Raw genomic sequence first — 27349 nt, 5'->3', positions numbered from 1 at the left:
GAAAGAGAGAGAGAAGGAAAGAAGGAGGAAAAGAGAGAAAGGAAGGAAGGAAAAAAAGGAAAGAGAGAAAAAAGGAAAGGAGAGAAGGAAAGGAGGAAAAGAAAGAGGGCAAGGAGATGGGGGGGAGAAAGGCTCTCCCACCCCACCCCCATCAAGACCCCGCCACCCCATGAATCCTTCACGCGGGTCGCTCACTTACCGCAGTGCTCCAGTGTGGGCCGTGGGAAGCTGGCGATGGGCCTCCCCAGGGCTCCCCAGGGCTGCAGCACTCTAGCGCGGACCCCGGGATGCCGGCAACGGGCAGGGCCGGCTCACCCACTAGGCGAACTAGGCATTTGCCTAGAGCGCGAGCCAGCCCTTAGGGTGCAGGAGGAAAGGCAGGGGCGGCTGCAGGAGCCCGGCGCACTCCCGGCACTAGGAGCCAGAGGAGCGCCCTCTCCATGGAGCCAGGCACCGAGGCGCCCCCTTGAGCCAGCCAGCCAGCAGCAGAGGGGGGCGGGCGGGTGCTCCTGACTGTGTGTGGCTGTGGCAACGGGGCTGCCGCCACTCCACACATTCAGGAGCACCCACACCCAAGAAGGGACCCCCTCTTTCTTCCCCACTCTGGCCAGAAATTGTCCGCTGCCGCCCTCTCTAGGAGCGCGGAGTCTAGGAGCGAGGGATTTAACCCTCCCCTGCAAGAAGCGAACAGAGTGGGGAACTGGGGGGAGGGGAAGCACTCAGAGGGGAGACAGTGCACCTTCCCCCGGCTGCAAACAGCTGCCCGCCCTGCAGATTCCCCATTTGCAGAACTTTGCCGGACTAGGACTCCTCTCAGGGTGCAAAGTCAAGGAGGAGGAGGTGAAAATGCACCGAAGGGACGAATGGGGACAGCCCCTCCCTCTCCTTCGGGTCCCCATGGCCCCGGAGGGTGTGGGGTCTTCTTCGTGCCTCTCTGCAAAGCCAGGAGGCCTCTGCAGAAGCAGCACCACAACCCTCGGGGCGGAGTCCTCCGGCGCCTTCCCTGGGACCGTGGCTGCAATGCACTGAAAGGAGGTGCCTAAATTTCCACAGTGGGGGGGCGGGCCAGGAAGACTCCCTTTCTTTCTCCCTTTGGCTCTTCCCGGGGAAAGCTTCCCCAGAAACATCATTCCTCCCCCTCCCCCTGCAGTCAGAAGGACAACACACAAACACACATCTGCTTCACCAAAGTGTTTCTTCCTGAGGGCTGCTGCGCCGTGAATGGGGACTTTCCTGCCTCCTTTGCCGCCCTCCCTCCTTCCCTCCGTGCCGAGCGCCCCATAGGCTCGGGCTTTGCAGCGCTGCCCCGGCGAGGAGGAGGAGGTGCGGTGGGCGCTTTGCCGGCAAGGCCCAGCTGCAGTGCTCCAGCATGGGCCCTGGAAGGCTGGTGACGGGCCTCCTCAGGTCTTCCCGGGGCCGCAGCGCTCCAGCGCGGGTCCTGGGAGGCCGGCAACGGGCCTCCTCAGGCTTTCCCAGGGCCGCAGTGCTCCAGTGTGGGCCCCGGGAGCCCGGCAATGGGCCTCCTCAGGCCTCCCTGGGGCCACAGAGCTCGAGAGTGGGCCCCAGGAGCCCAGCAATGGGCCACAGCATGGGGAGCTGGGGCGGAGCTTGCTACCACCACCATTTGTGCCAGCTTCTGGGCAGCCGGAGCGGCGCCCCGGCGCGCTCTGCCCCCAAAATACCCCTGCTGAGGTGTGATCGTAGTTTGGTCCTAGAGCATTAGGAAGGGACACTGGCCAGCTTTTCTCTTTTGGATGCTGTGTTTTACCTGCCTTTGAACTTAAATACTTGGTGCCACTTTAATCATTTTCTCTGCTTATTTCATTGTTGCTTTCTAGTTTTCTCTGCTTATTTTATGGTGTTGTTTTTATTATTTTAATGTTGCTTTTTGTTATATAATTTTATTGAAGGCAACTTAAGATATTGGTATGGAGAGTATGCAAAAACATCATAAATAAATAAATACAATTTGATGAATGAATGAAATAACAATAAATAAAATTTCATGGGTTAAATCACTTGCCTACACTTGTACCATTAAAACAGACACTGGGATGGATCCAATCATCCTCCATGGAGATTTCCTCCAGCCTAAAAAGTCTTCCTTCAGTTTAAGTGGCTCTTGCTCCACTTTCCTCAGTGGAGTAGTGGGATAGGTTAGAAGCTACCCCAATGGACGGATCAGAACACTAAAGCTGTAGTGCTCCAGCTACCCCAATGGACGGATCAGAACACTGATTTGAAGGAAAGTATATATTGCTATAGGTTGTATAGCTTCATAGCAAGCTGCCTTGGCATGAAAAATTTTGTCGTACCATAGCATCTAGTTTAGCTTGAGTTGTCTCACTAGTCTGCAGGATCCACTAGCCTTTAATGTTACTGTGGTATGAATAAGTAAGTGTGATACTATAGTTAGTGAGGTTTATAGACCTGTATTCAAATGTCTGCTTTGCCATGAAGCTCACTAGGTAAACTTGGGTCACTTTAACTACTCTACCCTCATAGGGTTGTTATGTGGATAATTTATTTATTCGCTTCATTTATACCCACCTTTCTCCCCAATGTGGAACCGAAGTGGCTTATATTTTCTCCTCTCCTCTATTTTGTCCTCATAACAATCCTGTGAGGTAGGCAACATTGAGTGTATGTGATTGGCTTAAAGTTACCTAAAAGGATTCCAGATTTGGGATTTGAGCCTGAGTCTCCCAAGATTCTGGTCTGACACTTTAACCACTACACACGCTGCTGTGCCCACACTGAGTTTCTTGGAAGAAAGGCAGGACAACAATGTGAGTAATGAATAATATGTGAAAGTAACCTGAAATGGTGATAAGGGATATTCACACTAGCATAACATGTCCATGTAATATATTTCCAAATTTTTAAGGCCCGATCAAAAGTTTATGAGTTCACTGTTGCTGCCATGAAAAAAGATGCACCATATCAGAACTTTAAATTGCCTTCCCAACTGGGTCAGCTGGAGGATATGTTTAGTTACCAGTGTCATACTTATTAGAGGCTCGTGAAATTGGACAACACACACAAGCTGGCCTAAATGGTTTTATGCTGATGGGATTAATCATGTATCCATATTATTTTAATGCAGTGCAATTATGGAAGTGAAATGTTATTATACTACATATTAATTTATATACTAAACAAAGAAAAGTGAAGGATTAATGTGATCTTTTGTTTTTAGATTTCGACCTGTTACACAGTGCCCTGCTCCATCACTACACCAAATGAATGTTTGTGGGTAGACTGGCTGATAGAGAGAAAGCTATATGGGCACCAAGCAAAACATTATGCCTGTATCAAGCGCAATGATGGCACATGCAGTTGGTATCGAGGTGGCCCTCTTCCAGAAAAAGAGTTTATTGATATGAGTGAACCATGAATTATGTTAACTTCATGCAATGCTGTGTGATCATTGATTTGAACTTTCAACAGCTATCTGTTACTTAGAAACAGAAACAAATTTTGCTGTGTAAATAAAGTACAGTGTTCATAGAATTCACATCCAGACAAGAAGAGGAGCTATCTCTTGGAGACAGCTGCTCTCTACATTTCTTTTTATAGAGGGAAGTTATGTGGAAGCTCCTTTTTTTTAAAGCATACCTTTATTTTTATCGAAATGAATGTATCCATACGCAAGATTGATCAAAATTTGGAAAGCTGATAAGCTAAAGAAAAGAACACCTTCTTTTCATACCAAACAAAATTCCTAAGACTTTTTTGTGGTTTTTAAAAAGCCATTCTTTGTGTTCTGAGATAAAAGAACTTGGACAGAAAATATGTAAGATGCACTGTAATAACTTGCTACAAAAAGTCCAACGAATTAATTTCCCCATTTCAGATGATGTAAATTAAATGTTTGTGTGTATGATTTAAAATTCTTGACTTAATCTTCTGTATGTTGTTTACCGTGTCTTGTGTAGTGTTGTCTGAACGATTTGTTCATAACTATGTTATAATACATCTTTGATAATTAAAAACAGATCCAATGGATTTGAATATACTGTAAAAAGGTACTACTGTTCCATGATGTAATTATGACATCGTACTTCCAGTAAACATACTTTCTTGAGGTCAATATCCTATAGCTAATGGATAAAAAATGATTTAGGGAGCATTTGTAACCAATTCTTAGAAAGTATGGTTTAGATCCTACAAACCACCAATGTACGGAGTTTGTGTAGCTGAGTCTCTCCTACCTTCCATTCCTCCAGCAGCTCCCTATGATCCCAGATAAGAAGTGGAAACACAACAGCTCTTCACTAGATAAACAGTAAGGAATTAATTTCACTCAGTCCCCTCTTCCTTACTGCGGCACCCCAGTGGTTGTATGGTATTTTGTCTCTAGGGGTATACTAACCTTCAGCATCAGCTGTAGGGGGGGGGGAGTCATAGTGGGTTGCCAAGGGAAAAGGAAGAGAGGCAATATCCACAAATTCCTTATGCTGGTGATACATAGGATCTAACCCTATGTATTTGTTCAAACAAGCAAAGCAAAGGAAGGAAATGGTAGGCAAACTATAGGCATTCTCAAGGCAGACAGTACCAGTGTGGAAAAGATTTACTTTAGACAAATTAATAGCTAAGTTTTACTTGCTCTGTTCTCATATATTGGATGAGAATGTCATCATCATCACTTCTCATGTTACATGGATTCCCACAACTTTGAGTATTCCATTATCATTGGGAAATGTGCCAGCAGGATACATTGAGGAAGGGAAGTAAATTTGAGAGTCTTTTTGGAGAGTTGTTAGTGTACAAATGTTGACGTTTTCAAAGTCTACTAAGAATATTTTTACCGACATCTGTTTTAAAAACTGATTTAGAAAACTGATCAGGATTAATTACTGGTCTCTACTGAATACTGAGCCGATCAATTCTTTTTTGTATTTGTGTGTGTGTGTGTGTGTGTGTGTATCTGGAAGTCATGTTGACCTCTGGTGGCTGACCCCTACTGGGGGCCTGGAGGATATTCGGAGAGGTGGCTGAACACACACAAAAACCTTTATTGGCATGAAAGCACAAAACATCATGGAAATACAGGAAAGTACTAAGATGCATCAGTCACTTACACTTGGCTATTCAAGCCTCGTCTTCTGATTGCATAATATAAAAATTTTGCAACAGCCTCCATTATTTCAAAATTAGAATTAAACAGAAGAAAGTGAACAACTGAGTCATCAGAATGCCAGCTCTTACCCTCTAGAAATGGAGTAATAAAACAAGATCGGATATCCCTATAGAGGGGGCAATGAAGTATGGTGTGTGTAGTGGATTCTACACACAGCAAGGACAAAGTCTGTCTACATATGAGGTGGCTGAACAAAGACTGCCCCTGTCCTCCCAATTTGGTATTCCAAGGAGGTCTCCCATCCAAGTACTAACCAGAGCTGACCCTCCTTAGCTGCCGAGATCTGAGGAGATTGGGTTTGCCTGGGCTATCCAGGTCAGGGCCAGATCAACACTTTCAATCTGCCTAGTAGCACAAATCTGATGTATAATCCATAGAAGCTGCAGAAATACTGCTGACATTGCTCTATTTCTGGCTGGGGCATTTTGTAACTACATTTCAGATTGCTGGGATGCTGGTGCAAGAAATATTCAACAAAATATGAAATGTCAAAATGTGTGCAGTATTGATTCCAAAGTCAATGGTGAAGCTTCAGTTCATTTGGAGGATGACTTAATTCAAGCATTTTCGTTTTAGTTCCGTAAGGAACTATTGGGGTTGAAATTCCTTCAAATAAATTGTCACAAGAATCTGGTGGGGATTTCAAAAAAGATTAATGTGTTCTAGATCATGAATGCTATGTTTCTTCAGGTATGATTATCACTTAAACTTCCCACTAGACTCCACTTTTTTGTTGCTTTATGGCAATATGATCTTATATTATTTTAACACAGTGAGAGCTCTTTTTCTCTCAGCCTGTACACTTACATTAAATATTAATAGAGAGCTGAAACAAATATTGCCACTGGGAACCATCTCTACTCCAGCACTACTATATTAAAATAAATGGCAACATTTGATTTAGAACTTTGGTTCATAAGCATATGCTAACAATATCAAATGCCAACAATGTTTTCATAAGCATAAAGTCGAGCCAATATAATGCTAATTAAAAGCAAGATGCAGATTCCAAAAACTTAATGCACCAGCTAATTTTTCTGTGTTCCTGTCACTGAAGACAATTACAGCATGAAGAACTGGCACTGCTTGCACTTTACCATATGAACTTTCCTCATTAAAGAAACACTAACCTTTCACAATATTCCTTGCTTGGGTTTACATAAATATACCGCATCCTGACCACTAATGTGACCTTTCTCAGTCATTAATGGAATTTATTTCTTTTAAAACATAATTTAAGCAGAACTGGCACACATCTGAGCACCATTTACTCACCACCCTTAATGATCTGCTTATATCCACCCATTCACCTTGCTAATCTCCTAGTGCAGTCAGGAGGGCCTGATTTAGTGTAGTTGCTTTTTTTGGTTAATTGTTTCCATCCCTAACCAGCCTCATAGCTAGACTATTTTTGGTGGGGGGCACTGGGGGGCATGATGTTCTCCGTGGTTTTCCATCCAAACTGGACAAACCTCAGTGGGATTGCAGAACTCTCCTAGGATATCCATACAGCCAAATTTTAGATGGATAGAATAAAGGGGTCCCCCTTTTTGAGACAATGAAAAGCATCCATGTTTAACATTATGTCAGAGGACTCTGGACGACTCAGCTCAGCAGGAGGGAGAAGACGTCTGTCAAGTAGGGCTCAGAGATATAAGAATCAAGGAGACCGGGAGAGCAAGGGAATCTCGGAGAGAACCATGGAAGATCCACAACAACGCCAGCAACACAGTTGCAAACGGAGAGCCGGCCCCGACAGAAGAGAAGCACGAAGGGTGGGTATGGGAGTGTTGTGGCTTTAAGCGGGAGGGGGAAACGGCTGATGAGAATAAAGAAGGAACCTGATCTCACCCGGTGAGGAAGTGATTAGACCGAAACAAATACTGTAGCAGCTGTGCTAGAACACTGACCAGGTGTTTTCGGGCTAATAAATGGGGAGAGCCACTCCCAGTTGGGGAGGGACTCCCAGATTCTGAGGTTTGAGAAGCAGCACTTCAACTTCTATCGCCGTTCCTCCCACCGCTTAAGACAACGAGCAGCTCGAAGCCCGCTTGGGAAGTGTGACACATTACATTACATGAAGAGATAGTAGCATGAGGAAGAGCCATACATACAGGCAAATTCATTTGGTGGCCAAAGGAGGGCAAGCCATCTGTGCAGTCAGGCAGCAGCAGCAGGAGCAGCAGCAGGACCTTAAAGTAGATTCACTTGGGATAAAGTTTGGACAGCAACATACAAGCAGGGGAGTACAGACCACAAGGGGAAATTTCGCACAGCAGGGCAGGCATTGGGAAGAGGGTGGGAGACAAAGTCCTACCCCACATCCTTCAGGATTGAAACACCTCACACATGTATGTAATCCAAATGGCTAAAGTTTGCAGTCAGTCAAGAAGGCCAGAGCCTCTCCCCACTCTCCTTAAGGAATACAACATATGCCCTTATTGTGAAAATCGTGGGTGCCTTGTAAAAATGAAACCAGTATAGTCAGAGAAAAGTGAGAATATAATAATTAAAGATGATTTTTTTTCATTACAGACTATTTAGATGGAGAATTTGTTACATCCCATTTTCTGAATTATTAGTAATAAAAATAATGCACAAGTAAAAGTGTTGGGTGGTGGAAAGGATTACCCAAGTGGCCTACATGTGTATATATCTCAGCTATAGGAGAATCCCCCCCTTTAATGTATCAAGAGCCCATACACCCGTGCATCCAGGGCAATTATTACTGGGAACATTTCCCAGGTGTATACAAGCATCCAAGATTTGCTCTAACACCTCATATGAGTGTGCAGATTCTTAGAAATAAATAGGCATGGGTTTAAAGTTAAGAATTAGCAAATTGAATACAGAGTTAGAAACGCACGCACACACTAAATATTCTACTGTATCTAAGCAAATGGGGGGGGGGGAGTAAGATATAAATGTCTGTTCTGGTGAGGAAAATCCAGTAAGGTTCATTGTGAGAAGGAAAAAAACCCAGCAGTGGCAAGAGAGGAGTGGAAAAGGGAAGTGTTTATGTATGCCAATTAGGTACATTGTACAGTTTGTTAGCCACCCTGAGCCCGCTTGCGGGATGGGCGGGGTATAAATATAATAAATAAATAAATAAGTGCAGGTATTAGGGGCACCTGCATTGTATGGCAGGGTTGATGCAGAGTCACACACACATTCCTATTACACATTCCCTCACAGGGTTTAGAGTCGGTTGGTGGAGCCCATTATTGTGATGGGACCCAGTGGCTGTGTTGCAGGCAGCAGCTAGAAAGGTTCTGTAATGGCTGCCACCACTCTGGTATGGGTCTCCTTGGGAGGGCCCAGAGCACCCACCCTACCCCTTTATACACTCCTTTTCCAGTAGGTTTCACTTTATAAGTGACCAAATGAAGCATGAGGACCCAGAAAGAGTGACAGACTATTTTTATTAAAGAGATTTAACATCAACTGTGATTCAATAATGTGTAGGAAAAATGAGCACAGTAGAAGTACGTACACCAGCAAAATAAGAAATCCTAATGCATCTGACTGTACTGTCCTAGCCTTCTCTAGGTACATGGTCTCTGACTAACTCAGCAGCAATGCTCCCTCTATGCTGTGGAGTCTTGTGAGCAAAAATTCTACTTTGTGAGCTACTGGCATTAAAGTTGTGAGCGAGCGATTTGGCTACTGCATAAATTGGTTTGGTCTGGAGCCATCCTTCCTGAGTTAATAAAAATGGGTGACCCAGAGGCTAAAAAACTGTGAGCTAGCTCACACTAAGCTTAGAGGGAACACTGCTCAGTGGGATCCCTCCTTCTGCAGCAGCCTCACCAGCTCTGCTCCCTGGGAGTGAACCACCTCCCACTTAGGGCTGCCAGACCCCCCAGCCTGGGGGGTTTACCCACTTTTTGGGGCTTCAACCCACCCACCAGCCAGCTGGCCAGCAGGGGAAGCCCCGCCACCAAGCCCGAACACCTGCAGCCACCCCCTCCCTTCTCTTTTGAGAGATTTAAATGGCCCTCCATTTGAAATTTTGCAGAGGGGAGGGAGAGGGGGCGGCTGTGGGCAAGCGGGGCCCTGCTGGCTGGAAGTGCATAAAGGGCTCACTTAAGCACTTCCAGCTGGCGGGAAATGGCTCTGTGTGGCCACCCCTTGCAAGATTTAAAGGGCCCTCCACCTGGTCAGCAGGCCCTTTAAACCTTGCAGGAAGTTTGGGAGAGGGGTGGCGGCCAGCAATTTTTCTTGGGGGTGGGGGCCCCTCCCCCTCCAGGAGTGCCCCCCAAACTCTCCCTCTGGGCACAAAATACGATCTGGAGATCTGGCAACCCTACTCCCACTTTGGGGCAAGGTCTTTTATTCCCTCTTCCCAGGCACCACCCCTACACCTCTCCTGGTGTACATTTTCCCTCCAAATCCTCTGTTAGCCAATCACAGGGCTCAACAGGTGACCTGGGAAATGCAGGCCCTGTAGTCACTCTAATACAGGCTTCCCTGGAGCCACTAGGCTTCCCCAGAGCCAGTAGGCCACCCTACTATAGGCCTAGGATCATGACAGGCGGGAACAAACTCCCAGGGTTCTTGGGGCTATCTTTATACACTAAAAGTATAAGCTACTGGGGGAAATAAGATGCAGGGCCGGCCCTAGCTTATTTTGCACCCTAGGCAGGATCCCTTCTGGCGCCCCCCATGCACCCCCCCAAATACAGTAGCTCCCGCCAGCAATGGAGTTGGCCGCTGTCACTGAAGAGGACGAGGAGGAGCAGCAGCAGAAAGGAGGGCGCCTCCTGCACCATCCAGCCCAGGCGGGCCGGTGCGAAGCCGCCCAGCAGCGCCGACAAGTAGCGCCTGTAGGGCACGCGGAAGGTGCGCCCCGGAACCACCGCAGCCGTGCAGTCCGTAGCTCAGCAGCTCCAGCATCCACTCCTCCTCGCACACACCTGCTTCTTCCCCTGACATTCAGGAGGCCCACGGCTAGGGGAGACGTGCCGGTCAGGGCTGCCCCTCCACTCCTCCAGCTCCTCCGGGCCAGACCAGATCCCAGTCCGGACGGCCTCCGCCTCCCTCCCCCACTCCGGTACCCTCTCACCCAAATACCGCCGGCCCGCAATGTCCCCGGCTCGAAGTGGGTCACTGATCCCCCTCCTGTAGGTACCAAGCGCGCTCGCAGTTTCCTGAGTCCTCTCTGGGCTACTCCTTGCACCTCGCTGAAACCTGGCCCTGGGAAGGATCCGTCCACTCCCCCCCCATTGGGTTGCGCTGCCTGGCCGAGGGCTGGCGCCAAGAAGGATCCCGGTAGGGAGAGAGCACCACCCCATTCCCTCGCCACCAGAAGGCCGCTGACCACACTAGCCTGCTCAGTGCTACCGGTGGCGACAACTCCATCGCCACCCATCCGCCCACCCGTGGACCCGTCGCAGGCCCTGGCCACGGGGTGAACCTAACCCCGCCACCGCCTGGGTCCATCTGGTGCCACCTCCAAGCCCCAAGGCGGGCGGCAGCGCCATCACTTCGGGCTTGGGTGGCTTCCTTCGGCGGCGGTCAGCCGGTCAGGGAGAAGGCTTTTGGTGGGGGGGAGGGCGGGTGCCATTTGGCACCCCTAAGGGCCGGCGCGCTCTAGGCGAATGCCTAGTTCACCTAGTGAGCGAGCCAGCCCTGATAAGATGCTTCTCAGATGGATTTGATTGGAGCCAAAAGTTTCAAACCTTACTGTTGAATCAGTGAGATAACAGCTGTGTAAGGAAATATTTGGCAAGATTGAATTCTAGGGAAAATAGGGCAAAAAGGAATAAAAATATCAGACTAGGAGATTGATATGCTGGCATGTTACCTTTAAATCTTGGGTAGATCCTGTTGTGTGTTTGTGCAGTGCAAAAATCAATCAACTGAGACACTGCTATTACCTTTAGAATGAGTGAGGGGATGAGGGAGTGCACGTGAATATGTCAATTACCTTTCTTCCTGACTTTGAAGTAGAGGACATGCTTCACTGCACTAAGATGCCTTTCTGCTTCCTAGATTAGGGATATTTACACCTTCCTAATATTTTAAATCTTGGGTGAGGCCAAATTGACAAATACATAAAAGCCCTCCTGGAAGATGTCCCAGTGAAGTATGAGAGCACTGATCTCTCACTGGTTATTCACTGGTTACAATTTTCTGGCTCAAGTGGTTAAGACGCTGAACTGCAGACCAGAAGGTTGGTAAATTGGCAGTTTGAGACTCGAGTGCCGCATGACGGAGTGAGCTCCCGTCTCTGGTCCCAGCTCCTGCCAACCTAGCAGTTTGAAAGCAAGAAACTGCAAGTAGATAAATAGGTACCGCTTTGGTGGGAAGGTAACAGTGTTCCGTGTGCCTCGGCGTCTAGTAATGCCGGCCACATGACCACGGAAACGTCTTCGTACACTTCAGCTTGGAAACAGAGATGAGTACCACATCCCTAGAGTCGGATTTGACTGGCTTTTGAGCAAGGGAAACATTTACCTTTACTTTTTTACAATTGTCTGGAGGGAGAGATAGTAACTGTCACAAAGCGGTAGGTTATCCTAGGGATAGAGGGCGATTCTGCATCTAGCATTCGTTCCATATTTTCTCAACTGGAAAGAAAAAGTGCAGCTCAAAACCACATTCAGATACCCCAGGCCAATGCTGAACTGACTTCAAAGTCACTCCTGAATGGCCATAAAACAGCCATAAATCTATGCAGAAGGTACAATAAAACCTGATGATCAAAGGAAGTGAAAACAGCATGCAATGCAGAGGGGAATGGAGAGAAAAGCCAATGCAAAATCAGCCAGAGACTTTAGCTACAAAGATCAGACAAGACACAAGGATCAAAGAAATAAAAGTGTATGATGTAGAATTCAAAATGAAAAGCTATACAGACGATGTGGTTCTACAGTCTTGGATAGTCGCAAATCATTACAGTATGTAATGGAACATATTGAAGAATTTGTATCCTTCTCAGGATACAAAATCAACAGGAAGAAGACAAAAATGATAATGAAATTTTTAACACAACAAGAAAAAGATATAATACAGAGTATAGAATCTACAGTAGCCACCAATCCCATTAAATATCTATGAATAAATGTGACTGGGCAAAACTATAATCTTTTAAAAAACAATTATCAGAAGATTTGGAAATTGATACAAGCAGATTTATCCAGATGGGGAAAAAATTAAAAATCTCATGGCTGGGAAGAATACCTGCAATCAAAATGAATGTACTGCCAAAGCTGATTTTTTTTTTTAACATTCTAAATGCTAACTATATATATAAATGAAAGAATATTGAAAGAGTGGCAAAGACAGATCAATTTATTCGGAATAGCAAAAAACCAAGAATAAGCTTTAAAATATTACAAGATGAGAAAAAGAGAGGAGGGTTAGCAGTTCCAAATATAAGATTATATTACCAAGCAATAGGCCTGGTTTGGATTGTGGATTGGATTAAAAATCCAAGACAAAGAATAGTACAACTTGAATCAGTGGACCTAGATGAAGGCTTACACAATTATTTATGGCTTGAGAAATCAATTAAAATGATCATAACACAGGAAAGGAATCATATAATTAGAGATGGACATTTGAGAATATGGTTTACAGGCCATAATTTATTGAGTCCTCCAAATTCTCCGCTCATGGCCCCAATAGAATCTTATCAGGATGTTTGGATGTGTTGATGCCTCCATGCCTCTCAACCCCCAGACCCTCCCTGGGGAGCCCCCCAACCCCTGCCGGCAACAGGGATGACATCCCAATGGCCCGCAGATCCCCACCCACCTGGCATGGAGGCAGAAAGGCTGAAGCAGATGCTGAGACCCTACAGGGAACATGGAAGGTCAGGTGGAAGTTAGAAGAAGGAGCTAGCAGCCCGACTGCAAGGGCAGGGAGATGCCCAGAGAAGTGGCCTGGGAAAGACACCAACACCAAAGGAGGCCAGTGAACAGGAAGATGCCCACGAGACAGGGGAGACTCATCTCAAACCAGCCATGCCTTCTGGCAGTGGACAGCTGGGGATGGGCACAGACGGACAGGAAAGAGGACGGGCTCTGACAGGGTCCAGCCAATAGCCGAGCCAGAGGGAATAGCTGGAGGGGCAGAGAGAGAAGGAACAGGACACAGTGCCAATCAGGAGAGGAGGGGGAGGATTGGAGGCGGATCGCCAAGGACAGCCAGGGAGGAGAAAAAGCACGAGAGCCCTGTTACCTCAGAGACTGGAAGAGAGCTGAAGGGGATGGAGGAGGAGGCTGTGGGTGAAGTAAACACCCTCCCCTCGACAAGCAGCAGGGTGAAAGGAGAGGCAGAGGAGCCAAGCAGGGGGACTCCAGGCTTAACACATGATAAGAACACGAGAAATATTTTTAAACATCAAGCAATATGGTAAATGCTTAGGGAAAAATGAAGTCCTGGCAAGATACTAGAGATAAGGGAATCAACATGCAACTGTTGCTATATTATCAATTAGCTTCAAGACTAAAGAAGATTATCAACACGGAAAGTGGAGATGATTCAGTTAGAAAAGCTGATTATAAAGCAAAAAGACTATTTACTATGATGAATATATGTTATTACTTAAATAGAAATAGAAGAACAAGTTAGAAATAGAAGAACAAGTGAAAAATTGTATGATTAAATGGATGCAGAATTTTAGAGAGCAGACACCTATGCATCAATGGGAATGGTTATGGGTTAAAGAAATTTAGTTTACAGCCAGCCTGGTGTTAAGAGAAAACAGGCACAAGATTTATTTATTTATTATTTCGATTTATATCCCGCCCTTCCCAGAAGCGGGCTCAGGGTGGCTCACATCAACCAACAGAATACAGTCTTAAAAATAAGTCAAAAGTTAATAAATAACAGTATAAAACAATACAATAAGACAGTGCAATATATTAGTTCAATTCCTGCAGCTGGAGTAAATGGTCCAGTGGCAGCTGGAGAAAATGTCCAAGTCAAAAGCCATAATGATCTCATACAGTAGCAGCAGCAATAGGGAGGCCAGCTAGCAGATGCCGCTGCCTCAGCCAAAGGCCCTGCGAAACTGTAACAGGTCTCACAGGGTCCTGATCTCAATTGGGAACATGTTCCACCAGGCTGGGGCCGCCGCAGCCTGTTTTTAGATAGTATATAACCCCAAAGGATATTGAGAAAGTAGACATAAAACTACAAAGGAAAATGCTGGAAACGTCAAGACATGGATGGAACCGTTTACCATATGTGGTGGACTTGTAAAAAAGCAAAAAGATATTAGAAGGAAATACAAGGAAAAATGCAGAACATATTACAATTTAAATTCCCCACAGAAGCAATTTGAAAGAGTTATTCAAATATATGGTGATAGCAGCTAGAATTATCTACACAGCAAAATGGAAATTAGACTTCTGTCCAGGCTTAGAAGAATGGGGAAATAAACTTGCGCACTATGCAGTAATGGCAAAATTAACAACCTATTTGAGAAATAGATCAATTATGAAATTTGAGGAGAGATGGTGTATTATGCATGCAGGATACAAATTTACAATTAGAACAGTATAAAAATTGTATATAAATGTACTGCAATGCAGAAGCAGAATGAGTACAAGTTTTAAATGCAACATATTGAATATAAATGTATAAGGAAGTGGATTCTGAGCAGAAATGTCTTTTATTTTCTTATTATGAGATATATGATAGACTTTCCTTTATACTTTAATATATTAAAAGGTAAAGGTTTCCCTTGCTCAAAAGCCAGTCGAACCCGACTCTAGGGAGCGGTGCTCATCTCTGTTTCCAAGCCGAAGAGCTAGTGCTGTCCGAAGATATTTCTGTGGTCATGTGGCCGGCATGTCTAGATGCTGAGGCGCACGGGACGTTGTTACCTTCCCACCGAAGCAGTACCTATTTATCTACTTGCATTTCTTGCTTTCGAACTGCTAGGTTGGCAGGAGCTGGGACCAGTGATGGGAGCTCAGTTCGTCATGCAGCACTAGGGTCTCGAACTGCCAAACTACAGGCCTTCCAGTCTGCAGCTCAGCAGTGAGTGTGTAGAAGTGGCAAAATATGTAATATTGAATATGTAGTAATCATGAAGTTGCAAAATAGATCAGTTATGAAATCTGAAATTTAAAATGCTGAATATAAAAGTAGCCCAACAGAAGTAAGGACCATTGTAGTTTATAGATAAGGCCTTAAAAATTATAATGAAGGGAATTTGGGGAGAAATGTTTCCTGTTTTATACACACAATTATCCTTGATATATACAATTATGTTACATTATGTTACACAATCCTTCTTTTCCTATTTATTTATTTATTTTGTTTAACTTATATCCCGCCCTTCCCGCAAGCAGGCTCAGGGTGGATAACAACAATAGAACAATATCTGTGTTTGTGTGAACAGCACTATTTTTGTTTAGCTACATTTTATTACATTCTTGCAGGGAGGGGAAAGAGAACACCACAAACAATGATCCTAGTTTCTTAAAAAGAGAGATATTAGTACATCCAGCCCACCAACTTTGACCTTTCAGGACTTAAAACCTCAGAACATTCTCTTGTCCCCAAGTATAACATTCTGAATAGCAAGGAAGAGAGAGGAAAGGGAAGGGATCTGTGAGAAACTGTTGAAACATCACAAAATATCTCTATAGACAACATCTTCAAGTACTGTGGTTTGGCTCCATCACGGCTGCTAACAATACACTACCTCTGAATCATCTTATAACAGCAGCTTAAGCTTCTCAAAGCTCCAAAAGCTGTCACTCTGCATCAACTGCTTTCAAAGTCACTGAGTTTACAAAGGCTTCCTCATTTAAAAACAACAACAAAAAACACCGAGTTTGCATCCATGTAAACCCTCTTATTGCAGGCTTCCCTCAGGCCCAGACTCCCATAGATGACAGTGCTGTTGCTGGAAGCTGGAGGGGGATCAGCAGCAATCTCCCAGCCTTCCCCTACTCTTTTGTTGCCCCGTAGCCTTACAATGTCTTGCATAGGTCTCTGGAGGATCCAACTTTATGGAGTATTAGCTGCACAAGGGGAATGTGAAAGCAGCAGTTGTGCTTTTTGATCCTCTCAAGTCTGCCACTGCCCTGCAGCATTTGTGAAGTGAGAGAATTCCTGTGGTAAAATGGCAACGGCATCCTTAGGGATGCTGTATTGTCTAGTTTGGCTCTTACAGTGGTCACGATAAGATCTCTGGAGTTTCCAGATTCCTGTTCTCACAACTTTGGAGGAATTTTCATATAGCAAATTTATTGGGATTTGATGGGTAGAAAAACTGGGAGGTTGCTGTGTTCACTTCAATACAAGATTCGGAAAAAATCTCAACAGATACCACTTCTTACATCTTATAGTAAATGGTATATCTGAAATAGGGTCTTACCTGGCTGCTGGCGGGGATGTTCTTCTTCTTTTTCTTCTTCAGGAAGTGACGTCATTGCGCAGGGTATGTTGTGGGCTGGGCCTCTATCATTCAAGGAAAAACCATAGAGTTTTTTCTTGAATGACAGAGCGTTCTCCCGCAATGCGCTCTGTGCGATGATGGATGACATAATTGCGCTGGGCACGTTGGCCCGAACACGGCACTTTGGGGGCGGGGTTCCCCCCAACCAACCGGATGCAGGCTGGTGGATCGGGGGCCCTAAAAGCAGGCAAACCCCTGCCCCCATGGGGGAATATCTTTCAAAAATCATAACACCATTCAAGGGTGAGTCAGACTTGGCTACTGAATAGGGGAACATAAAGTATGCCTTTCATTTCATTTCAATGCCTGCATTTTAAAAAAATGTTAGGAAATATTTCCCCCTATTTTCAGAGGTAGAAATCTTTCAATTGCTGTTTAGTCTCATTCACTTCTTTTGGGTGAAGCCAAAATAACATTTGATACCAATCAATAGGATGGCGAAGGGATAAAATTAGTCCTGCATTATTGTAACACGTTTCCCAATCATACAGAGGCAACTGGCATTTATGTTTTTTTTTTCCCACCTACCATTTCCTTGTGATTTGGATAAAAAGTTTGTTCAATTAGAGGGAACTTCTCAGGTCCCATGGTTCGGTAGATGGACACCAACTGAGCAAACTGCAGAAGAAAATAAACAAAACTTTTCATCTCAAAGGGGAAAAAACATTCAGAAATGAATGACTTCACCAGTATCATTCAACTCTGTAATTATTATATATCCAAATACTCAAAATCCACTTTGTAACATGTCAGACTTCAATTATCCACCTACAGAGACAGTATGTATTGAAGTTTGCATATAAAGGTAATCCCACATTTATGAAGGTAATACTGTTTCACACTACAGTGGTACAAGACAGTCCACACTTCTGATAAAGATTTATGTAGATGTAGAGAGCAATCCTGAGGAGGTCTACTCAGAATTCTCCTCAGGTTGACTCAGTGGGGATACAGGAGGAGAAACAGAAATTCTAAAGTGTCCTCACAGTCCTGCTGAGTTCACTCCTTGAATTCTGCTCCCAAATCTCCAGGAATGTCCCAAACTGGAGTGGATAACCCTAACTGGGTCCCTGGCACATGAGGAGCTTAAGCTTCCTCCACCATTTTCCCAATCAGAAGCAGCCCCATGTGGGAGCAGAACTGACCTGCCCATTAGCTGGGCCTAGGCAATTGTTTTGAAGGGTTGAAGGGTGAGAGGACCTACTGGTGGAAAGGGAAGGCCTACTGGGCCGTGCAGTGGCATCACCAGCAACATGGCAACATCACTTCCAGCAGGCACCAAAAGTGATGTTAGCACATTGCCAACAATGTGGTATGCTCTGGTATTTGGGCAACACTTCTATGGTTTTATGACAGAGTTTTGGCCAAATACCAGAGCATCCAGTATTACCGGTGATGCACTAACATCACTTCTGGTGATGTTGCTGTGTCGTTGCTGGCCTAGGGGACCCTTATGTTGTCTGACAGTTTCGAATGCCTTCCCTGCCCAGATTGGTGCGTATCCAAGCTGTGGTAGCTTATGCAGCCTGCTTTCTCCCCTACCATCCCCATGAAGGAGGGAGGGGGGAAGAGCTGGAGAATGTCATTTCTGCCACCACTGGAATCCACACCCATCCAAGCTCACAGGACGTTGATAGCTTGGGGCATTACCAGGCTGTGACAGCAGGGTGCCTGGCTTATAGCTGTTTGGGAGGGAGTGCTTTTTGTTGGGAGGGCGATCGTTTGTACTGATGGCTGTATGCAAATTTCCCCAGTGGGGTAAATCGTACTGCTGGGGAAGTTTCAGGTTTGAAAAATGGTAGGAGGTAGAAGGCTTAAGCCACTTTTCCCCTCATGCCAGGATCCAAATCTGAATCAGCCCCTAGACACCTGGGAACTGAGTTCTGAGAATGGAACTTGCAGTGTATGTCTGATTGCCAGAATCTGTGGACTGAGGTGCAGATGCAAGGAAAACATAATGTTTAGTTAGGCCCTGAGAAGTTGAATGCTGAGCTCGTCCTGGAGCCAGGAAACTTCTCTGCAGCATCAGAGAGGCTTGTCACTGGAACACAAGCCTCTTCAGCTCTAACTGAAAGTCAGTGCCTCCATCTGCCAGTCTCACCATGTAAGCTGCTTTGGGTCCCCACTGGGGAGAAAGGCAGGGTTCAAATGAAGTGAGTAAATGAACATGTTTCTGCAGTCCAACTGTGGCAGTATATTGTGCCCCATGCAGTAGAACGGAGGCTAAAATGTTGTCTTCATAGAACGAAAAATAAGCTTTTTCTTCTTAGGCAGCTGCTGAGAGTTATTTCATGTCCAGCTGTCACAGAAAAGAACTCTCGCAAACTCTCTCCATTTGCCAGATAATTGATATAAAAATAAACTTTTCTTATTTTGTGCCAGAAAGAAGTTTAACTGTGTTACCTGAAAAACGGGGCAGTAAACCAGTGGAAATAATAATTTGTAACTACAAACAATAATAACTATTAAATGGAAGTTTTCAGAAGGTTGTAATTATCTGAATGTTCAACCAATTACTCATTGGTTACGGCTAGCTTTTGCAAGTGACCAAACAAAATCTCCCAGCAAACAAGGAAACAGATTTGGTACTACAACAAAGATCTTTAGAATGAAATGCAAGTAACAGGGAAAGTTGGTGGTCCATGCTCTCAAATGTGTATTTTTTAGCTGAAAAAAGCAGATATGTGAGTGCACTAAAGCTACTTCACTGAAGATGGGGATAATTCTTCTAGCTCCACTGTTTTCCCAGTTAAGAACTGCTCTCCTGCTTTAAGCACCAGGAAGGAAGATACCTGCATCAGGTATATTTGTTCCTCTCAAAATCATCCAGGGTTTGGGATGGGGGGGAGAGTTAATCCACCCCTTTCCCAGTGCAATAGCCATAATCTATACCAGGTTTCCCTGTGTTCCTTTTTTCAGCCCAGGTACATAACTGGGATCTGATCATATATCCCCAGAGCCATCATGTAGTTTGCTTCTGAGTGACATTATATGCAAGTCACAGATTTATGCTACCAATGTATAGGGTATTAAAGAACAACAGGGAATCCTAATAATTGTTCCAGTTGAATATGCAGGCAAGAATGGAAGGCATGAAAGATTTAAAGATACAAGGGGCTGAAATGAGAACTCTTTGTGTAGATTTGGCTGGTGGCCTGGTATTTGAGCTACTGAGGCCAGAATAAGGTCACCGGTCTGAGTTTATTCCCTTTGTTGCAGCACCAAAATAGGAAAAATTGCCTAGCAAAATTTTCAAAATGGCACAGAATTAAACCTTTTGATTAAGCACAGCAAAAAATCACAAACCCCTTGCAACACTACAAAGCTAGCACCACATACCCTGTCCGGGAAAAACATATTTCACAAAGTATTAATCTGTTGATAGGTAACAAGTTGGCAACACAGATAATTTTATAGCATGAACCCATCTATCTACTGAACACTCAAGTCACTTTTGCTTTTCACTCAGTCAGGTGTGTTTTATTTCCTTACTCTAATGCTGTAAATCTGAGAACCTGATCCTTATGTGAGAAACAAATGCATCTTTGCTTTCAGTGGCAGTGAATAAAAACCAATAGCAAACTGCACCTTCTAAACAACAGAAGACAGGCCAAAGCAGAAGATACTGAATACCAGAAGATGGCTTAATATTGAAGATCCTTTTCTAAGACAAAAGTTATATTATAAACTCACTTTCATCTTTCAGACACGGTATTGCAAAAGAACTGAAACACATACACAAAGATTGTAAACATAAACTGCATAAAGATGGCACAAGATTATGGTTGTGCACAGCAGCTAGGGTTTGTATTTTTAAAAGGTGCATGGACATATCAGTGGACTAGGGGTTGCCAAACTCCAGATGCTGGCTGGAGATCTCCTGCCATTACAATTGATCTTCAGGCAACAGAGATTAGTTCACCTGGAAAAAACAGCCACTGTGGCCCCTCCCCCAAACCCCACCCTCCTCAGGCTCCACTCCCAAAATTGCTAGGTATTTCCCAACCCAGAGCTGGCAACCCTACACTGGACATAATAACTCTTCTGGTCTTACAGAAATGTAGGCTCAATTGTAGCTCATATTAGGGCTCAAACAGAGAGGACACTGGGAGTTAACAGCGTTTTCCTCTAAAAAATACAGTGCCTGGGGCCTGATTTGGATTGAGATCATGGCATAAGGGGAGAAGCACTCAATAATTTAGAATTACACCTTCAGTTTCTACTGAATTACCCCCACCTTCAGTTTCTACTGGAGAGATTCTCAGGGACTTTGATTCTGTTTCGGTTTTGCTGGACTTCTGCCCTTTTTTTTTTTTGCTGGTTCCCCCCCTCTATCGGAAACAATGGAGTATGAGGGCACTATCTTTGGGGCAGGTGTAACTCAGACCCCATAAATCCAATCCTCACCAAACTTGGGGGGGCAGGTAGAGAAGAGTCAGCCAGAGATCTGCTATGAGTTTGGTGTCTCTAGCACACTGGGGGGGTGTTCTACTGCATCACGAACTTCCCAATCCAGTTCAGTTCATATGAACGGGGTTTTGTCCATGATAGTCCATGGTTCAGTTCATGGGTGCACCATGAACCATGAAACAAACTGCATTTGCCCGTTCATGCCCATCTCTAAATATAAGTTTTAAATAGAATTGCCAACTCTGGCTTGGGAAATTCCTGGAGATTTGGAGGTGATGCCTACAGAGCGCAGAATTTGGGGAGGGGAGGGAGATCAGTGAGGGTGTGATGCCATGGAGTTCACCCTCCAAAGTTTCATTTTATCAAAGGAAACTGATCTCTGGAGATCAGCTGTAATTCCAGGAGATTTCCTCAACCCATCTAAAAGATGGCAACACTAGTTTTAAAGCAACTAGCAGTAATTTATTTCTCAAAATATTCTCAGTGATTAAAATAGTACCAAAAATTGCTTATAATATCTGACATCTTACATTATGATTCAGCCTACAAAGAAAAAATTGTGAATATAAGGCATGTTCTGCAATTGGCAAGGAAAAGGGACTTGTCATAGTGCTCCAAAGAGCCTTTGTCTCCATACAAACATACAGTTATTTCAGATTACTTACCACCCAGGGCTTGTCACAGAAGTTGAAAATTGACTCTAGGGAGTTGACACTTGGGATGCCAGCATAATGCATCCCAATTATTAAGTTACGGAAGTCCTCATTTTCTGCCATGCTGAATGAGTGTTGTCTGATGAGAACAAAATCAGGCCTGAAGGATCTAAGAAGAATCAGATATTTTATTTAAAAACTAACAGTGAAAGAACCTCTTTAAAATGAAAGGAATGACTTATAAGGCAAGAGAAAATTAGATTAAAATGTTTACAAGACAATTGCTGAGCTGAAAATTAGAAGAAATTTTGGGGGGAGGTGATGTATACCCCCCACTCTGAGAATTTCTTCCCATAATTCACTGATTTGCATTATTTAAGATTATTAAGGCTGCTGGGGATGAAAAAAAATCAGACTCCTTTTGGCACACATGGTAGGAACGTAACATAGCCAGAAAACATTGGAAACAAATACAAAATTGAAACTGTGAAATGTTAAATGTCAGTTTGGAAATGTCTCCACTATTTAACTTATTAGGATACTGTTCTGGAAGGATGCTTGAAGGCTAAATATACCCTTTGAGATATTACACTGTAGCAGCCAGGATGCTACTTGATTGCTATTGGAAAAGGCAATCTTTGCCAAGTATAGAAGCATGGGTGCAAAGGATTTGGCATGTCATATTAATGTATAAAATATCCAAAGGCAAAAAAGACCCTAATAACATGGACACCCAAACTTTATCTACTCAGCATTTGCTATCTGTCATTTGATATTGGAATAGAAAGTTCATTGAAGAAGATATTAGGAAAGAAGTTCTGATGCTGATATAGATGGATTCAGTTTGTACATATTAGAGGATTATGGTAAAGTTAGGCTGAAAATGTATATTGGTTAGCATATAGTTTATATAATAATTCATTTTAAAAAAATCTTTAATTCTTTTGCTCATAAAAAAGCTGAAATCCTTTGCCTTCCTTCAAGGGAAGTACACTGTACTGAGTGACACATACTTAGGTAGGAGTGAACTGCATGCCCAAAATTAGATTGCCAGTTTTCATCACTAGTATGACATCACAATATATCTAATTCTCAACATGGCCAAAGCTGTGGTTACTTAACTCTATGAACTCTATGAACCATGAACAGACAAGACAGAGCTTTCTACAAATTCGAAAAGCTCCAGATTTGCAGAAAAATCTGAAATATAAAAAGAAATACACTGGACAGTTAACCACCTTCATTCCCCAAAATAAAAAGAGGAACCTCTAGCTTTAAGTAACAAAAGTCCTCACTGGCTATTGCTATGCAACCACAACAGCATTGCCAATTGAAGTATTGGTTTCTTTCAGTAAAAGACAGGGGGAGGGAGGCAGGGCCCTTTTCGGGGCTCTTTTGGCCTTTGAGGGAGAACTTATCAGAGCTAGACCCAGAAGCAACCACCAGATGTCTTAATACCCTGTGAGTTCAATGACTCACCCAGGCCTACCTTTTCAACAGCAGACACCACAAAAAAGACAGTGTGTTGTGGTTAGGGTTTCAGACTAGGGAGACCCAGGTTCAGATCTCCACTCTGCCATGGAATGTTGCTGGGTGACCTTGGACCAGTCACTCATGCTAAGCCTAGCCTACGTCACAGGTAGGGTTTCCAGGTCCTCCTGTTACTCCAGTGGGCAGATTTAGGGGGCGTTCTGGGGGTGGACAGGTATGTCCCCAAGCCCTGCCCCCAAGCCATGGCCACCCATCTCTCTCCCCTCCTGCAAAGATTTAAAGGGCATCAGCTGATTGACAGGGAGCATGTGGCCTGCTGATCAGCTGGAGGGCCCTTTAAATCTTTCAGCAGTGAGGGAGAGCAGCTGTCACTGGCAGCTCCACTCACATAAAGACCCTTTAAAGGGCTAATCGCCACTGGGAAATCAGCCCAAGTGGTGAATCACCACTGGGAAATCAGCCCCGTGTGCCATGGCCCCCACCCTGCTCGCAAAAAGACCCTTTAAAGGGTCTTTTTGTGAGCAGAGCTCTGGCTGGAGACAGATCTCTCACTCCTTGCTGAAAGATTTGAAGGGCCCTCCAGCTGATCAGCAGGCCATGTGCTCCCCACTGATCAACTGAAGCCCTTTAAATCTCTGCAGGAGGGGGGAGGGGTGGCCACGAGTGGTCACTCTTGGGGGCAGGACTTCCCCCACTGTTCAGCTGGCCAGCAGTGGATTGGAGCCCCCAGAAGCAGGGGAAACCTTGCCTTGACCTGGGGGCTGGCAGGGTTGTTGTGAAGATAAAATGGAAGAGAATTAAGTAAGTTGCTTTGGGTCCTCATTGTTGAGAAAGGTGGAGTACAAATGTAACAACTAAATAAAAAAATATAGCTGAAGATGGGGGCAGATAAAATGTTAGATTGGTGAGTGGATGGGAAAGGAGACATGGAAGCATGGAAAAGTAGGGATATGGGGAGGGGGAGGCTGCCAGGAGGAGGAAAGGAGGAAACATTGTCAGGTAAAGTGAGATGCCACTTGCAAGTCCTTGTAGGTTCACCAACTGGCCCAGTGGCTGGCACTGGGAACTGGGCTGGCCTGGCCTGGTGGTTAGCACCATGCAAAACATTTGTAGCCTTGGGATTGGATGTCATCAATATGCTGAAGAGACACGGTTCTATATCTCTATATCGAGATCCCCTGGTGATGCAACAAAGATCTTGAGTCACTGACTGCTGTGATTAAATGAAACTGAACAAATTGAAACTGGGCCTAGATGGAAGTGATACTGGTTGGGAAGCATGAAGTTTTAAACATTATCATATTTCCCACTTATGATGGGATTCAGTTGACCTATGCTGACTCCATTAAGAGTCTAGGGACTATACTAGACCCAGCATTACTGGGTTAAGTTAATGCAGTCACAATAAAATGTGTTTTTTCTGATTAGTTTAGTCCAGAAGACAGCCTCCTACTTGGACTTGGCTGATCTGACCCTCTGAATCCATGCCACAATAACATCAGGACTAGACTACTGTAATGTACTCTACGTAGGTCTCCCCTCGAAATCAACTTAAAGACTCCAGATGGTAAAATATTGCAGCAGTTCAGCTGTTACAAGTGGAGCACATATATTACAATCATTCATTGGCTGCCCATTAGTTACCAAGCTCAATTCAAGGTACTGGCTATCACAGCCTTCATGGCCCTGGACATTCATATCTGCAGGACCACCTTTTCACCTACGTCCTGCTGTGACAACGTCACTATTCTGAGCAAGCCCTTGTGTGAGTGCTACCCTGCAACTGGGCAAGATCAACAATTGTCTGTACATGTGTCTTCTTTGCAGTCAGCCTTAGCGATGTGTGTTCAGATATTTCTGGTCCAAATATATATCTAAAAAGTACCTTATTGGTATTTTTCAGCTATATGTGGGAATCTAGATAGTATTTGGGATTTTTCAGGATACTGTTGATCGGTTCTGAAAATTTCCAAAAATATTCTGGAATAAATGGAATATTTAGAGTCAGCATATTAAGTCTTCCAGTTCTGTTTTTCTTCAATTTTACAGTGTGTCTTTGTCAGTATCTTCCTGCCAGGTCTTGATATTGGCTTGCCAGCTTGGCTTGGCTTGAGTTTTCTGGTTTGAAATTGGTTGTGTCAGGTTTTCCTTATCAGCCTGTGGTTATGACTGGATTCTCTGGTTGACGTTGGCTCTGTTGGGCTTGTTGGTTCTGTTTGTATTGGGAGGCTTTTGGCCAGTGGTTGCTTGCTCTTGTGTGTTTGGTATTGGCATGTCCAGGATAAAACATGGAATTTTTTTCTCCATAGGAAACAATGCAGACCAGTAGGATGGCTGGGGGCACCTTGTGCAGGGTCTGGTATATCTAATTTCCTCAAAACTTGGTTGCTGTTTAGCAGACAGGCAGGACTAGGTTCCATTACATTTTGGTGTCATTTTCTTGAAAACCAGTCACTCCAGCCCATCCTAAAAATTTCCCATAGGGAATAATGGACCTGGGGGTAAAATGGAATTCTGAAAAACAAAACCCTGAATCTGAATATCAATATGGTACTGGGAGACCCAAATAACCTAGAATATTGGTATTTATGCCGTTCCATAAAGCCAAATGTGAAAAAATACCATTTTTTCAGGTGTACATCCTTAATGCCCCCTGGTGAAATGGCCTCTGTGAGCAGGTCAAGAAGGTTCCGAAACTCGAGAAAAATACAATGAAATGGAATGTGTATGGGTGGAAAAAGGGGGAAAAATGATATCTAAGATTTATAAGGTATTGTTAAAATGGTATACAGAAGATGAAACGGTAAAAGAGCAAATGATAAAATGGGCAATTAATATGAATAAAGAGATCTATGTCTTCTTGGGAATGTTTATGGATAAATTCAATGAAAATTTCAACATGTAATAATTTAAAAGAAAATTGCTATAAAATGATGTATAGATGGTATATGACCCCTGATGATGATGATATTTTTGAATCGCCCATCCTTGCTACCACAAGGCTCTGAGCAATGTACAACAATGAATAAAAACATCACTATAAAAAACACAATACCAGTAGATAGTGTTCTAGATGGCGAACTAAATCCCCCCCCCCCAATTCTGGACTGCCCAGCCACCTCCTGGGTAGAGGACGAGGGTTGACAAAATGATCTGGAGAGCATAAAAGGGTGCCAGCTTGAGTGGAAACCGTTGCTGTCCTCAACCAAAAGCCTGGAAGAACATCTCCACCTTACAGGCCCTGCAGAATTGCATAAGATCCCTCAGGGCCCTGGTGGTGTTTGGCAGTGAGTTCCACCAGGTCAGGGCCAGGACTGAGAAAGTCCTGACCTTGGTCAAGGACAGCCGGACATCTTTGGGATTGAGAGTGATTACAGATGGGATGAGAGTGATTACAGATCTTCATCCATCTGTTTCACATATTTATTTATTTATTTGTTGGACTTTTATCCCGCCCTCCCACCTAGGCAGCTCAGGGCGGCTTACAGTAGTTAAAAACCAGTATACAATTAATACAATATCAGGTCTAAAACAATACAATACAATATCAAAATACAACTTATTAAAATTAAAGTGTGGCGGCCATCTGTTATAAAGTGCTAGTGCTTATGTGGAACGGTCAGTGTGGCCAGAACTGTTAAAACGCTTGCCGGAACAGCTCGGTTTTTACCGCTCTACGGAATTGTTGAAGATCCCGCAGAGTTCGGATTTTGTTTGGGAGCTGATTCCATAGTACCGGTGCAGCTAGGGAAAACGCCCTAGTTCTTGTTGATGTTAGCTTAGCGTCCCTAGGGCCAGGGGAGACCAAGCGATTTTGTGTCTCAGATCTCAGTGCCCTTGGGGGAACATACGGGGAAAGGCGGTCCCTCAGGTAGACAGGCCCCAGACCATTCAGGGCTTTAAAGGTCAAGACCAGCACCTTGAAGCATATCCGGAACGCTACTGGCAGCCAGTGCAGCAACCTCAGCACAGGTTGGATGTGTTCCCTCATGGGGAGACCCATCAACAACCTGGCCGCGGCATTCTGCACCAGCTGCAGCTTCCGGAATTGCCCCAAGGGCAGCCCCATGTAGAGAGCATTGCAGTAATCCAGCCTCGAGGTGACCATAGCATGGATCACTGATGCCAGATCGTTGCGTTCGAGGAAGGGGACCAACTGCCTAATCAGCTGCAGGTGGTAAAAAGCTGCCTTGGCAGTGGCTGCTACCTGGGCCTCCATTGTCA

General features: G+C 44.5%; 2 protein-coding genes across 2 annotated transcripts in view; one reads left to right on the top strand and one right to left on the bottom strand.

Moving 5' to 3' along the window:
- TIMP4 (TIMP metallopeptidase inhibitor 4) overlaps window positions 1-3644 on the top strand; it is a 23358-nt gene extending 19714 nt beyond the window's left edge. The window contains exon 5 of the mRNA XM_015420239.1: window positions 3200-3644. Within this exon, the coding sequence (XP_015275725.1) occupies window positions 3200-3397 (198 nt within the window). The 3' untranslated portion in view covers window positions 3398-3644. The remainder of the gene's footprint in view (window positions 1-3199) is intronic.
- SYN2 (synapsin II) overlaps window positions 1-27349 on the bottom strand; it is a 352644-nt gene that overhangs the window by 122058 nt on the left and 203237 nt on the right. The window contains exons 6-7 of the mRNA XM_015420237.1: window positions 21647-21803; window positions 17100-17189 (exon numbers count right to left, since the gene is read on the bottom strand). Coding sequence (XP_015275723.1) covers window positions 17100-17189; window positions 21647-21803 — 247 coding nt within the window. The remainder of the gene's footprint in view (window positions 1-17099; window positions 17190-21646; window positions 21804-27349) is intronic.

Source organism: Gekko japonicus, unplaced genomic scaffold, assembly GCF_001447785.1.
Source record: "Gekko japonicus isolate JY-2015 unplaced genomic scaffold, Gekko_japonicus_V1.1 scaffold254, whole genome shotgun sequence".
Taxonomy (NCBI): Eukaryota; Metazoa; Chordata; class Lepidosauria; order Squamata; family Gekkonidae; genus Gekko; species Gekko japonicus.
Note: the sequence above shows the minus strand (reverse complement) of the source record. Positions and strands in the feature narration are given on the sequence as shown.